The 14949-nt window shown below is 33.7% G+C and overlaps 2 protein-coding genes across 6 annotated transcripts in view; one reads left to right on the forward strand and one right to left on the reverse strand.

Moving 5' to 3' along the window:
• Window positions 1–884: 884 nt before the first annotated feature.
• LOC126851776 (protein DENND6A) lies at window positions 885–9380 on the forward strand. Of its 2 annotated transcripts, none has more exons than XM_050596091.1 (9): window positions 885–1752; window positions 1835–2143; window positions 2238–2510; window positions 2584–2769; window positions 2855–3102; window positions 3179–3369; window positions 3431–3696; window positions 3770–3982; window positions 4052–9380. In XM_050596091.1, the coding sequence occupies exons 2-9, from the start codon at window positions 1994–1996 to the stop codon at window positions 4250–4252; spliced, it is 1728 nt and encodes a 575-aa protein (XP_050452048.1). In that variant the 5' UTR covers window positions 885–1752; window positions 1835–1993; the 3' UTR covers window positions 4253–9380. The 2 variants fall into 2 exon arrangements, with proteins under 2 accessions (XP_050452048.1, XP_050452047.1); XM_050596090.1 differs by having other exon boundaries at window positions 888–1752; window positions 3428–3696.
• LOC126851785 (synapse-associated protein of 47 kDa) overlaps window positions 6833–14949 on the reverse strand; it is a 132282-nt gene continuing 124165 nt past the window's right edge. For 3 of the 4 annotated variants that reach the window (XM_050596110.1, XM_050596109.1, XM_050596108.1), the window contains one exon: window positions 9735–10111. In XM_050596110.1, the coding sequence (XP_050452067.1) occupies window positions 9924–10111 (188 nt within the window). In that variant the 3' untranslated portion in view covers window positions 9735–9923. Of the gene's footprint in view, window positions 7598–9734; window positions 10112–14949 lie in introns of those variants that run through there. The other variant, XM_050596111.1, reaches the window with a different exon arrangement.

Consider the following 14949-nt stretch of genomic DNA (forward strand, 5'->3'; position numbering starts at 1 on the left):
CGAGAGCTTTCCAAAACACTATAACAATGATGTACAGAAAATAATTGTTTTTAAAAAAAAGTATGCAATTATTTGCAATATATTTTTTTATAACAATTATTTATTTTTTCTTTGCACCATTTGATTCATCTTATTATTTGGTACATAAAAGTATTATGATACAATTATCGAACACTAAATAATTTTTGAGATATTTTATACTAAAATATGTCAGATTAAGATACAAAATAACTCAAAAAATTCTTAATGAAAAAATACTTTATTATAGTGTTTTGGAAAGCTCTCGACATAAGCTATAAGAATATGCAATAAAAATAGGGGATTCCATTTAAGAAATTAAAGGTGTCCTTGACTTGACCTTAACGATGCCATCCAAGGTCAAATCAATGACACCATCTTATGTTCCCCTCAAAACCATACAATTTTTGTTGAAAACGTTTTTCTCTAAAATGCTTAGTTTTTGAAAGAAAAGGGGTGTACGGGTGGTTTAGGACACCATGTATATTTTTATATATAAATTTAAAATATAAAATATTATACCGGGTATCTGACAAGTAAGTGACCAACCAAAACATATGAGATAGAGTTAAATTGAGTCGAAAGGTCCTGAATTATCTTTTTATATAACGGATTATTATCTAGTAAATTTGGCCAATCAGCGTCGATCTTTAGCCAGACGCACGTCGATGAGCCTAGTAGTGTGTGCGAGCATTCCGCTGTCCGTAAGCCTGGATCTGCAATGGGTGTAGTGAGCCTCAAGTCATAAGAAATTGATCAATCACAGTCAAATGTAAGGAGAATAATCATCAATTGTTATTGATAATTTTCTTAAGGCTCTACACCTATTGCAGATCCGGGCTAAAGGCCGGTATTACATTACGGGCTGCGGGCTAATAGTTGCGAATTGACCAATCAGAGCGAAGTAGGTTGTCAGCTGATTGGTCACAGCGCAACTGTCAACCATACCGCAATAATAACCATAACCTCAACCGCAACCGAGCCTGCAATCCGTAGTGTAATACGGTCTTTAGAATGAGCTCAAAAGGATGCCGCCATATCTCGGTCTCAGGATGCATTTTATGGTTCCTCGATGCTTCGGTGAGAGCAGGTAAGAGTCATGTATAAAGGAACAGGGAAACGTATACGAACGTGAAGTATTGGGAATGTAATTTGGACGATGATGCTAATTTATTCACGAGAGGTGAATCGAAATGACTTTACTGCTCTGAAGCGGATTAATCTGACATCTGTCATCGAACAATCGTAAGGCGCATTCTTCGAACGGAGGTTATAAGGCGCCTAATTATAATAAATATCATCGATATACAAAACACTATGAGGAATTTTTACGAGGGTGCGAGAGTGAGCACCACGTGTCTACACAAATGTCAACTGTACACAGCTGTTTCGCCTCGACGACTCTCGCTCGCACGCCCTCATCTACTGGCATATCGTTTGACGGATTACCTACACGTGGAGAACATATGGAGGAAATTTTAACAATTGCACAGCGTTATGCGTGGCTACTCGTCTCCTTTGACTAGGCGTTGCACGCAAAAGAGTGGTTTCGATCCTTGGAAGGACACAAGGATTATTCCATATTTTCAAATATCATCGAACAGGGTACAAAGGTTTTGAGATTAACAGTAGCCCGAGTAGGATAATCAAAGTTAGCGCAATCAACTTCTTAGGACAGATTTATAGTTAATGTATACATATATTGTATATATATATATAGATATATATATAACGGTAAGTTAATTTCGATTACAAAAATTTTGTTCAGATTTTATATTTATGATATATACTGAGATGTGAAATCTATATTTTTCAGAATCTTTATGTGCATTTTGTCATAACATGACATAAATATTAGTCAATTGCTTAGTGCAGGTGTCATATGGAAGGTCATGCTGTACATTGACAAATGATACATGCACCAATATACAATCTAGCAATTAGATCGATAGTGACATAAGCAGAAAAAGAAACAATGTCAGTTCCTTCTTGCTCGACGAGTAAAGAGTCGGATAATGCAAACGCTAAGGAAAAAGTTATGTATGAAAAATGGGAACGTTTTAATAATTGGATACATTGTATATGTATTGTTACTTTTGATCTAGAATTAGGTCAAGCTATAGAGGTACGATAATATTATTTTACTTTGCTTTAACTAAAAAGTAAAATTTTTCTTTTATGCATTAATCTTTCATTTTATTAATATTTTTTTACGATAGGCAATTTATCCGAGTCATATTAAATTATCGGAGCAAGAGAGATCCAATGTCTGTTATTTAGCCTTCCCCGATTCCAATTCTGGTTGCATGGGAGACACTCAATATCATGTTAGAATAAGACAAAGTGGCAAAATGATGCAAAAAACCAGTGCACTCGAGGAATATGATAGAAAATCACCTTCCTTTCTACAAACTGATAGAGATTATTATTGGGGATATGTATATTTTCGGCAAGTGAAGGATAAGTCATTACCGAGAGGATATTTTCAAAAGGTTCGTGTTGCTATAAAAATGATTATTATCATTCGCTTAAATTCTGCGATCAATCGGAAAATCGCGCTTTCAGAGTGTTGTTATAATTACGAAACTGCCGTTCGTTAATCTATTCGGTGAATTGTGCGCTTTAATCGCGCCAGAATTTTTCGAGGCCGGAACGGCGCTCATGGAGGCTGTGGTGCGCGAGATCGATCGGTGGCCTCCTCCAGTTCCAGGGCAGATAGTTCATTTACCTCTCATTGGTGTTTTATTCCAGGTAAAACAAATGCTAAAAATTATAAAACTGCTTTATAATATTTACATATAGACTGCATATATTATACAGCATCCAACTGTTACAGACATACATCCCAAATCAAAATTGTAAAGCCACTGTTCCCCCAATTGCTGCCATGGAACATGCACCCAATGTACACGCAACACGAAGACTGATATTGACGTCAGCCTACGAAGGCGACATGTTTCGGAGTTTAGCTAGTGTTATCAGTTATGTACACTTATTGTGGGAATTGGTACTTCTCAGCGAGCCGATCGTTGTAATGGCTAGCTCGCCCACCACATGTTCCGAACTAGTTCAAGCGCTTATAGCGTAAGTATAATGAAATATTCGAGATTATCATCATGTACTTATAACCGAAAAAGAAAGAAAAAAAAAATTTTTCCAGCATGATCGCGCCATTAAAGTACTGCGCCGATCATCGCCCGTACTTCACTATTCACGATTCGGAATTTAAGGAATATACCACGGATTCTCCGACGCCGCCTGCTGTAATCCTGGGCGTGACCAATCCATTCTTCGCCAAGACTCTGCAACACTGGCCGCATATCATTCGGATAAGCAACGGCAGTAACAGCGGTAAGTTCTATGACGCTTATTTATTAGTGGCGTGTGTGTTCAAGATTTGATATTTCAGAAGATCTAAAATATAAAATCAAGAGGTCCGAAAATCTGAAGGTGCTGGATTCCAAGCCTGGCGTTTACACTCAGTACAAACCCTTTCTGCAAAAGGACAAGACTATTTTGAAGAAATTGTTCAGGGGTATTCAGACGAAGCGACCGGGCGAGGTGCAGACCGCGCTCTTGAAACGCCACTTGATAGAGCTAACCGAGAGCTTTATGATTCCGCTTGAAAGATACATCGCGACTCTCATGCCGTTGCAAAAGAACATATCGCCTTTTAAGGTAAATCCATTTTTTTTATTTTAATAATTATAGGATATCTCTCATATAAAGTGTGATAATGTGATTACTTTAGGCAACTCCTACACCACAAATGTTCAATCCAGATGACTTCCTAGCTAGCTTAAGTAGCTCCGGTCCCCAATTGACTACAGGTATAAAGGGGGATTGGGTAGGATTATACAAACGGTTCTTTCGATCGCCCAACTTCTCTGGCTGGTTCCACACTAGATATACAGAGTTGAGTCAGCAGTTACAAGCTAAGCAATTGGAAAAATTATCGCAAGCAGTACGTATTAAAATATTGATCTTTTTTTCTGTATTCTCTCTAATATTTTTGATACATTCGCGTGGATAGGACCTGAAAACATGGGTGCAGGGAAAACAAGAGGTAGAGGTGGTCGATATGATTCTTAGGATTCGTCAAAAATTGGAGAGAAGCTGCATCGATGACGTACCAATCGATAATTCAGTGAGAGAGAGATTACGAGAAAGAATAAATGACATTACGCACGTATTGCCAGAAGATTTAAAGGTTATTTTAAAACGAGAATCTTGACAATACGATTACATTATTAGTATTAAAACTCGCTAATGTTATAATTTAGTTTGATATAAGCTGGGCTTGTATTTAAGTCAAAAACTTAACACGCATAAGATAATTTAAATATTTCACTCCATTTTCCTATTTATTATGACGTAAATGATGGGACGATAAAAACGTCAGTTATATTTAAGTATTATAGTTTGAGAATTTATACAATGAATTTTATATAAAAGAAAATGTTATCATATATATACATATATTTTGATCTGAAATTTCAAATACTCGCCATAGACAGATTGATGAAATAAATCCACTGTATACGTAAAAGAGATTAACTGCTCAAACATCCTGGATGCTTCAGTATATCACTCAAATATCTCGATTTCATTTTCATACTCGGAGATATCGTTTATATCGGAATATAACGTTTTGTAAATCTATGTAATACGTATTTCGCATTTCCTATTTCGCTTGTAATGATTTTCTTTGTAATGCCAACTCAATATAGCTTCCTTCCTCCATTCGATCAAATTATATCGATTAATAATTTTATATTATTTTAATTTGTAATTTTTTTATAATTAAATACTGGCAAATACTCTATTATAAGATTAATAATAGGAATCTCACGAGTATATGAATTTCGAATCAACTGGAATGCATGAGGATCGTGTTGTTAATTGATGTACATACATTTTTTGAAAGATCTGTAAATATTATGGTACAAATGATGTGTAATAAAAATTTATTTTAATACAATATTGTGAATCATTATATTTATACGCAGTTATGTATAAGATATTTACTATACTGTATTATAAAACAAAATATTAATGTATTCCTATAACTTTATTTAGAATATTATAATTGAATGTGTATGTATAATTTTTATATTGAGCATAATTTTATATATTTTATGTGCACATTTATTGTGTAATAACATAATGTGTTTTAATGAAAAAGGGCAAAATTTGCATATATAAGGGAGAAAAGGCATTACTTTATAAGAGGTAATATTTCACTTTATTTCATTTCTTACGACTTTTATTGTTACATTTTCCCATTACATTAATAATTTCCTCAATAATTTCGTCTTAATGCTTGCGCCATTATATATATATATATATATATATATATATATATATATATATATATTCTCACCATAATATATCCATAATATATTATCATACTTTCAATGGAGTCAACAACATATATATATATATATATATATATATATATATATATATATATATATATATATATATATTTATCCATATGTATACGTGTATACATATATATGTATACATTAGATATCGCATGTATGTTCATTTTCTTATTGTTCACGAGCGTGAATGCACACACACACACACAATACCGTAAGATAGCTTTATTACACAATTAATTCACAGAGTCCGCTTTATTCTGCCGAAGTACACCACGATATTTCTAGCCATATCGCGTTCACTTTTTATCGCTTTCGCAGAAAATAAAACGACGCGGAAATTTAGCGGGCTGTTTTTTTTTTTTTATTTTACTCCGACCAGAGAGAGAGAGAGAAAGAGAAGGGAAGGTAACTCTTCTCTCGTGATATTTTCATATTTATACAGTTCAAAGGGTTCAGGATTCGAATGAAGAATGCTGAAGGAACTACTCTCGATTCGAGCTCTGCGCATAAATAACGAAGAACGGATAAATTTTTTGCAATTATCGTCTTTTTTTGCATTACTTCGACAGACTTTAGGCCTGAGTGTGAATTGATTTAATTAATTAATTCTCCGAATTAAAGGTATATCTTACAAGTCTTATCTGCCCGACTATCAAGACTAACACGAATGGAAACTTTACAACGAGCTTACTCGGGGAAAGATGAACACGTTCGATGTGAAACGGTGTTTTTGAAAGTGTGTGAGTGGAGAATTCCATCTTTTTTTTTGCGGAATTTATGGTGGGAAAATCGTGTGCTTAAAAAAAAAGAATTTATAAAAATATTCTTTTCTTAGCATACATTTAGCGACAAAAATAATAAATTGATCTATATTCAATCAGTGATCTTTGTAATAAAATCGCCACTCGCTCATATTCAACGCTAAATGTAACGATAAAGATGCAGGATTGTTTTTATTCAATAGAATAAATAGAATACTTAAAATTATTTTACAGATTAATGAGAGCAATATGAGAGAAAACTATATAAAAAATATAGTTAAAAATAATTAATCTTTAAATTGGCGTATGTGGGATACTTAAGTAATGATGTTTTCAAATTTCCATTAATAAATAATTTAAATAAAAATAATTTCTTACGAATAATGTTATCTCGTGTACTTTTCAAGATAATCTTTTTATTTAAAATAATTTACTTAATTTAATTTAATTTACTTAATAAAGAAGAAAAAAACAATATTATAAAGAGAACATAGTAAGAAAGTATCCCATTTATTATAATAATAATTCCATAAATTAGATAAATTTTTTGATAAAATAGCAAAATTTCACTCTCTCTGCTGTTTCTACTTAATTAAAAAAAAAAGGAATGAACGTTAAAATGTGGATGAGTTTTTTTAACTATTACATATGAAATAATAATCATAATAAGCGGTATTTGTGTTTATTTATTTGTTTATACGCTACAAATGGTTTCATTTAAGATACAGTGATATTCCACGCGAAATTCACACACATAAAATGTGTACTAAAATTAAACTTACTAGAGATTCTAATATATATTCTCTTCCGAGTCCCACCATAAATTTGGCCTTTTATTCTGATCGTTCGCATTGATTTAACATTTGTTAACCTTTCCGCGCGTTCTTCATCTTATCACATTCATGTATCATTAACATTATGATAACAATCGTGAGCTTTAAGTAGCTTACAGTATTTAAGCCGTAGCTGCGCTCGCATACGTAATAAATTTCTCTCTTACTACCCGAAATCCGTTTGTCTGCACGGAGAAGATATCCAGGATAAAGCTTATTGTTAGCATCGCATATCTAACTCTAAAATTTATGCGCTATATATATTATTATATAACATCTAAATTAATATCTAAATTAGATATTAATTTAGATATTAACAGAGATAAATTATATTATAGATGGACATCTATAATATTAATTATCTATATTATAAATGGATCTATAATATCTAATTGATTAATTAGACGAAATTATTTAAAACCGTAGCCTTTTTATGAAACGCGATATTTTCCTGTCGCAAAAAGTCTCTCTCCGTCTGTGAATCAGCTGTTTCTTCTTTCTGTCTCTTCTATGGTAGAGGACGATTGGACGGTATGTCGCGCAGCGAATAATCGCATCACCAACGAAATGTCAGTCGATTCTGGGATACGTAATTAATCTGCAAAATTTCATTTCCGTCGCTTTTAATTTACGATTATGAATAATATAGTGCAATATAAATGTGTACATATATATATGTATATATAATTATATGTGAACGCAATAAGATTTATTCTTGCAATATTTCGTCCGTACAGACAACACGTCTCGTTCTTACATTTAACTTTGACACAATACAAACAACATAACATTCCCACAATTGACAAATTAAAGACATTCTTCTCTTAATATCATCATCATCGTCACATACATATTTCATCGGAAACATACACGCAAAACGCTTATATCGCTAAATCTAGTGCCTTTCTCGTTTGTTTTTAGCCACAGATACAAAATATCATCCGTCGAGCCGAAGCGGTTCTCGCATTATCTTTGGCATGCTCCTTCGGGAAATGACGTCACATTTTGCGATCGAAATAATTGTTGACCTTAATAATGACAAATGCGCTGGGATCGAAAACAAAAAAAAAAAAACGACGATCGGTGGCGCATTTATGTTTGCGTATCATTATTTATTTTTCTTGCAAAAAGAGAGTTCTTTATTTCCTCTTTTTCTTCTGAAGAAGAAAAAGAAGAAAGACTTCTTCTGAAAAAAAACAAAAAAAAACTTCTGAACAAAAAGAAGAAAAAGACTTCTTCTTCTAAAAGAGAAAAAAAAACTTTTTCTTCTTCTTCTTTTTCTTCAGAAGAAGCTTTCTTCTGTTTCTGCTTCTTCTTCTTCAGAAATTTTTTTCTTCTTCTTCAAAAGAAGCTTTCTTCTTCTTTTTTCTCGGAAGAAATTTTTTTTCGGACATATTAAAAGAAAATTAAGATGAATAGTTTCCAAAATTATTTCGTAGCAGAAAGTGCGCTGCCGATCGTAGCAATCGTCGAACCGCATTCGAAACCTATGTCCTTCGGCACACGGCAGTGTACAATTTATTTCGAATTATTAATTTATTTTGAAGAGAATCGATCCTGCGGTCACGATGAAGAGCGCGCGGTCGACCCATACGTGTTTCCGGGTACGTGTTCCAATTAATTAATTTATATATATATATAGATAATTTATATATATAAAATCACGTAATTTTGAAAACAATTTTTTAATGTTATATTTTCAACGTTATATATTCTCGGACAAGACCGTCCGATAATTGACACAAGTCTGTATGTGATGTTGGTTAATTCACATACCCTTCAGCACGAATCATCGTTTTGTAATTCGAGGATAGGAGCAAGAATGTTTTCACGATCATAAGAAAATATAATCGCATAGATACACGATTGGTCTTTGTTTTCTTTTTTTTTTCCTTTTGCCTCGAGTTACAAAACGGCGGTCGTTATCGTGTTTATCGTGTTCATCGTGCTCGTGAATCGCAAAGAATTCGCGCTGTTTCGGAAAAAAGAGGGGAAAAAAAACAAGAGAAACTCAATGGAGAGATAACATTTCTCTCTCTCTCTCTCTCTCTCACTCCCACTTTTGGCGATTTTCGGTCCGTATCGTTGCGCCTTTGGCTCTTTCGTCTTGTCCTGTTCTTCGTTTCCCGAGGACACAAGTCGATCCTCAAAGAATCACGCGTTATCTTTTAAATTCGCGTTTTCTTTCCTCAGGAGATGGATCGGCGATGGATCGAGATGACAAAGAGAACTCCTTTTCCAGGCGGCTCCTTGTAACTCGACGAAAGGAGGTCTTCCAGTCTTTCAAAGTTGACGCGGGAAATAAAGGAAGCTAACGAAGTGCATGCTTCTCATGTAAATGAAAGGCCAGCGAAAAGAGAAAAAATCCCGTATCAATATAACGGCGATCAAAAATCATTATCTTCTTGAATAGCGCGCAGGCTCCGCGTAACAAATGAAGAAAAAAAAATCTGGAGTGGAATCCTCTAACGAAAAAAAATTTTACAGCGAAATTGTCACATTAATGTTTTTCTCTCTCGCACGTGGCAAAATCGCCGATAAAGATAGATTCTCCCTTCTGAGAAAACCGCGTTATGACATTTCATCTCGCAGAATTAACGCATATCATATATATCCTCTTAATCCATCGTCATATCGACCTCCCGTAGAAGAAATAATTGATCGATGATTCGCTTCATCTCGGAGCATCGCTTCATACTTCGCTTCTTCTCCTTCTGCGTCGAGGGGCGGGGGTGGTGGGTGGGGTGGGAGGGGTGGGGAGATTGACGAGAGAGTAATAAACGTAATAAACACGTACAAAAACAAATCCGCAAATTTCTCTCGATCAGAGAGAATGTTTCTAACGCGAGCTCGCCGATCTTGCCGGTGATATCAATATGAAGAGATCCCATTTATCCGGTCACGAGGAGGATCTCCTCTTCGGCTCATTTGAGATCCTCGTCGTCCTCGTTAGCGAGCAGCTCGTCGATGTGCTTCTCCCAATCATTATCGTTCACCGTAACATCTTTCGTAGCGATGCTGCTGTCATTGCTCTTCTCGTGACCGCCACCTCCGCCCGTTACAACCTCGTAATCCTTTAGCTCAGCCTCCAATTCACGTTCCCAATCTTCTTCTGCGGAGAGGCACAAGCAGCGTTGTAGCTATTTTGCAGAGAGGGCCGGCACTCTGGTCTTGTTTTGTCTGTCTGTTTTGCGTGTCGGCGCGTTTGTATTTCCGCGCTCTCCGAGTATCTGAGCTTCTCGTGCGCGGAAATAACAGCGCGTGTAAAGTGTGTGAGTGTGTAAAAATGTATGCGTGTTTTAGAGTCGGGATCGTGAGGATGAGAGGGGAGGGAAGGGGGAGGGAGGTGGGGAACGAAAAATTAAAATTATAGGAACGGAGAAATCAAAAAGGCGGAAAGAGAAAAAGCAAGAGAACACACGAAACGGAAGCGAAAAAGAAGGGCGACGAGATGTCCTTTCTTTTTGCTTCAAGAGCTTGAATTCGGTTCGTTAAACGCGTTGACGATACGATTAGTAGCCTGAGAGAGAGAAACAAAGATAGAGGAGTGAGAAACGTATTACGTGATTATATTAAGGGCGATAAAGAAATATCGTGCGCTTCTTCCAAAGCCTTGGATGCGAACGGCAAAGATGACTACACCGTAAAAAATTTTCTAAAAATACATATTTTTGTCTGAATTTTCAGATATGGGTATCCGAGGGAAGTTTCAAATAATCTGTTTTAATCATGAGAGTCGCTTTTTTTTAAAGTTTGTCTGAAAATTAAAGTATATCTGAAAATTCAGACAGCATTCTGTCTGAAAATTCAGATAGCATCCTGTTTAAAGATTCAGACAGTGTGTCGGAAAATTCAGATAATGTATCTGAAAATTTAAATAGTGCATCTGAAAATTCAAACAGCATCTTGTCTAAAAATTCAGATAGCATGCTGTCTAAAAATTCAAATAATCTGTCTAAAAATTCAGATAGTGTGTCTGAAAATTCAGACAGTGCATGTGAAAATTCAACTAGTGTATCTAAAAATTCAGATAGCATTCTGTATGAAAATTCAGACAGTGTACCTGAAAATTCAGATAGCATTTTGTCTGAAAATTCAGACAGTGCATGTGAAAATTCAAATAGTGTATCTGAAAATTCAGATAGCATCCTGTCTGAAAATTCAGACAGTGTGTCTGAAAATTCAGATAGTGTATGTGAAAATTCAAATAGTGTATCTGAAAATTCAGGTAGCATCCTGTCTGAAAATTCAGACAGCATTTTGTCTGAAAATTCAGACAGTGTGTCTGAAAATTCAGATAGCATCCTGTCTGAAAATTCAGATAGTGTGTCTGAAAATTCAGATAGCGTCCTGTCTGAAAATTCAGACAGTGTGTCTAAAAATTTAGACAGCATTTTGTCTGAAAGTTCAGACAGTGTGTCTGAAAATTCAGACAGTGTGTCTGAAAATTCAGATAGCATCCTGTTTGAAAATTCAGGCAGCATTTTGTCTGAAAATTCATAGTGTGTCTGCAAAAAAGCTGCAGACCCTTTATCTGAAGTTTTAGTCAATTTTTTTACAGTGTACCTGTCATCGATTATATTAGTTCTCACTGGAAAATAACAGCGAATTACTGGGAGAAATAGCTAGTTGATCACATTAACGCTTAACGTATATTTGTTACAAAAATGACCGACTCGCGCAATTATAAAAGTAATTAATCGCGACTTAAACGCCTTGAAATGCAATTATCGAAGCAACTCGCTAGTATTAGTATATAATCCTAAACAAGCTAAAACCAGAGGTGCCCGAAGCTGCGATGCTATATAGGTGAATAAAAAACTAATATAACGATAAAATCAATATGGTATATATATATACTGATATAGTGGATGAACTTTCATGCAATTATTTTAAAAGGATTCCTTTAAAAAAAAAGGAGTCTAAAAAAAGATAGATTAAATTTGTGTGACGTATAGCTCGTCTCGATAAAATATCACATGTAAAATTTTAGTATAATATACAGGGTGTGTCCACTTGAAGCTTGTGAAAAAATTCCAAGCAAAAAGAATATTTAAAAAGTTTTTTAATCAATTTTTGAAAATAAGTTTTTTTTTTCTGTATGAGTTTTTTAATGTTTTTCACTTATATGAAAGAAAAATATAGAGCCACTTAAGTGCTAAATTTGCAAATGTATAAAAACAAAACAACTGAAATGCACCAAAAAGAAAAAAAAAACTGAATAGCTTGTGCGAGATAAACATATTTTTCACCTGCATAACACATTTTAATTTTTTATATAAAATTACAATAAAGAGAGAGAATGTGTTACATACTTTATATTCTGTTAAGATCGAGTTATATAAACAAAGAGATAGATATATATTTTGAACACATGATTCATTTGGCTTATAATGTAAAGGCAAAATTATCAAAGAGATAATTTTTTAAAAATTCCACGAGAATACCTTGATCTTTCCAGGTATAAAAAAATTCCTGAGAATAGTAGATTTCATATTATTTCTGTGGACTAGACACCCTGTATAATTTTTTTTTTTTATTATTACAGAGCGCGCTAGATTGAACAGTTTCGGACACCACTTTTCGGTTAAATCAAATTCATCGTTTATGTGTAAGCGGAAAATTAATTTAACATTATCGTATATACGAATAAAAGTATTAGTAATAATACTAAGCATTAATAAATACGCGGCTCCTATCTAATAACGCGAAGCCTTAAATAATACTATCTTACAGTGCCTTTCTCTAGTCGCTCTTTGCCTCCGTACACACTATAAAAAATTTTCTATAAATTCAGAGATATTTTTGTCTGAATTTCCAGATCTGGGTGTGTGTAAAAAAAAATTTCACTCAATCATCAGGGTCACTTTTCTGAAAGTTTAGGAGAGTCTATTTGACAATTGAAGCGTGTCTGAAAATTCAGACAGCATTCTGTTCGAGAATTCAGGCAGTGAGTCTGCAAAAAAAAAGCTGCAGACACTTTGTCTGAAGTTTCGGTCAATTTTTTTACAGTGCGTATGCTTCGACAACTAAAACGAGCTCGCGAATTATCCTAAAACATAGCTTACAAAAGTAGACGCGTTCGTCTCTTAAAAAAAGAAAAAAAAAGTTCGTCTCTCGCTCGAGATGTCGCCTTTTTTTTTTTACGGAATGACACGAAATATACTGAAAATGCTTCGTAAAATGCTTGCGTTCGCTCTCCCCGGCTGTTCATCGATTTGTCCTTATTTGCGTCTCGTATCGAGCCGAGAGAAAGAAAGAGAGAGAGAGAGAGAGAGAGAGAGAGAGAGAGAGAGAGAGAGAGAGAGAGAGAGAGAGCAATATTTCGATATCGCTGCGGATAATCGAAGTTCGTGCATCGGGAAAAAGTGTGCAACCGGGAACCGAAAGCCATAATTCAGTTGTCATCAGTTTTATCGCAATCTGCTCGAACGAAAGGCGAATAATCCGATATTTTCGCGAAAGGGAATTTATTACGCGACGTTTTCGATTATTATGTTCGAAAATTATGTTAATCAATGCGAGAAAAACACAACTGCTGCGTGTAAAAGAGATGCGGAAGGAGTCCGTCCATTATCTTATCTCGCGATAAACTATACATCTCTACGGATGCTTTTATTTCTATCTTTTATTTTCAACTTTAATGTTTCAAATATAAAGATGAAAAAGTCCTGTATATATATGTACGCATATTAAAAGCTTGCGAATTTAAATACATATATTCGTATGTGAAATGTACACATATTTAATAATTAGTTTTTTTTTTTTTCTTAACTAAACAATGGATCAAGCTTATATATACGATGTCTCGTAATCAATGCAACCGGGAAGGTAATAATTCTACATGAAAAAAAAATCGGAACCCTTTCGAGAAAATTGACTCGAGATATTTGGAAAATTGATAGCTTACTTAAGTTTTTTTCAGTAAATAATCTTGTATCATATATAACGTCAAATTTATCTGTAGAATGATTATTAATAATTTAAATAAATATAATTAAACAAATACATATTAGCTAAATATAAAAGGGCAACATTCTATTTACTAAAAAATAATTTAAGTTAAAGAAAAATTAATAAGTTAAAAATTATTAATATAAATTTTTAATTAAATAATTAATTATTTAATTTAAACTTTAAATTTAAAATTAATTATTTAAACTTTAAATTTTTAAATTAATTATTTAATTTAAACTTTAAATTTAAAATTAATTATTTAAACTTTAAATTTAAAATTTTAACTCTGATAAAAAAAATATATATTTTTCTGCATAATTAATAGTCACTATGAGATAAATTCAATAATATATAACAAAATTATTAAAGATCTCATTCGAGTTTAGAAAAGCTCATGACATCAATTTTCAAAGTCGATTTTCTCGGAAATAAATCTCTCATGAAAAGACTTTATTCATTTTCAATTTATCTTTCCACGTAAAATCATTATTTTTTCGATTGTATCATCAATTGTATCTTGTATATTTATTTCAATCTCTCTATATTATATAAATATTCTATCTCTCGCATATATACGGGGTGTCCCAGAACTGGCGGAAAAGTTTTTAATGACATATTCTTCATGAAATTCTAAGCCAAAAAGCTCTTTAAGCACTAAAGAGCTTTTTGGCTTAGAATTTCATGAAGAATCTGTCATTAAAAACTTTTCCACCAATTCTGGGACACCCTGTATAAAGTAAATAAATGTTACCGCCAAATCAAACGATTTTAATCCATTTAATCATCACGATTTATTCAATCGACCTTTCTTTTGATGTGATACTCTTTACAGAAAATTGATACTCGTGTTTCACGTCTAACGCACCCCCCACGTGCATTTCGTAGAATCCTCGCGTGCAAATCGTTTCCATTCGTCTCGCCCGCTCAAAAAAAAAAAAAGAAAAGAAAAGAAAAAAATTCGCAGCGTAATTAATTTTATTTTTCACCCATCTC

Source organism: Cataglyphis hispanica, chromosome 8, assembly GCF_021464435.1.
Source record: "Cataglyphis hispanica isolate Lineage 1 chromosome 8, ULB_Chis1_1.0, whole genome shotgun sequence".
Lineage (NCBI taxonomy): Eukaryota > Metazoa > Arthropoda > Insecta > Hymenoptera > Formicidae > Cataglyphis > Cataglyphis hispanica.

Excerpts from the sequence above, each read along its gene's own strand:
- LOC126851776 (XM_050596090.1), top strand. The coding sequence starts at position 1,994 with ATGTCAGTTCCTTCTTGCTCGACGAGTAAAGAGTCGGATAATGCAAAC. Across the intron at positions 2,770-2,854 it reads TCATTGGTGTTTTATTCCAG|ACATACATCCCAAATCAAAA; the intron begins GTAAAACAAATG and ends CAACTGTTACAG. Across the intron at positions 3,697-3,769 it reads AGAACATATCGCCTTTTAAG|GCAACTCCTACACCACAAAT; the intron begins GTAAATCCATTT and ends TGATTACTTTAG.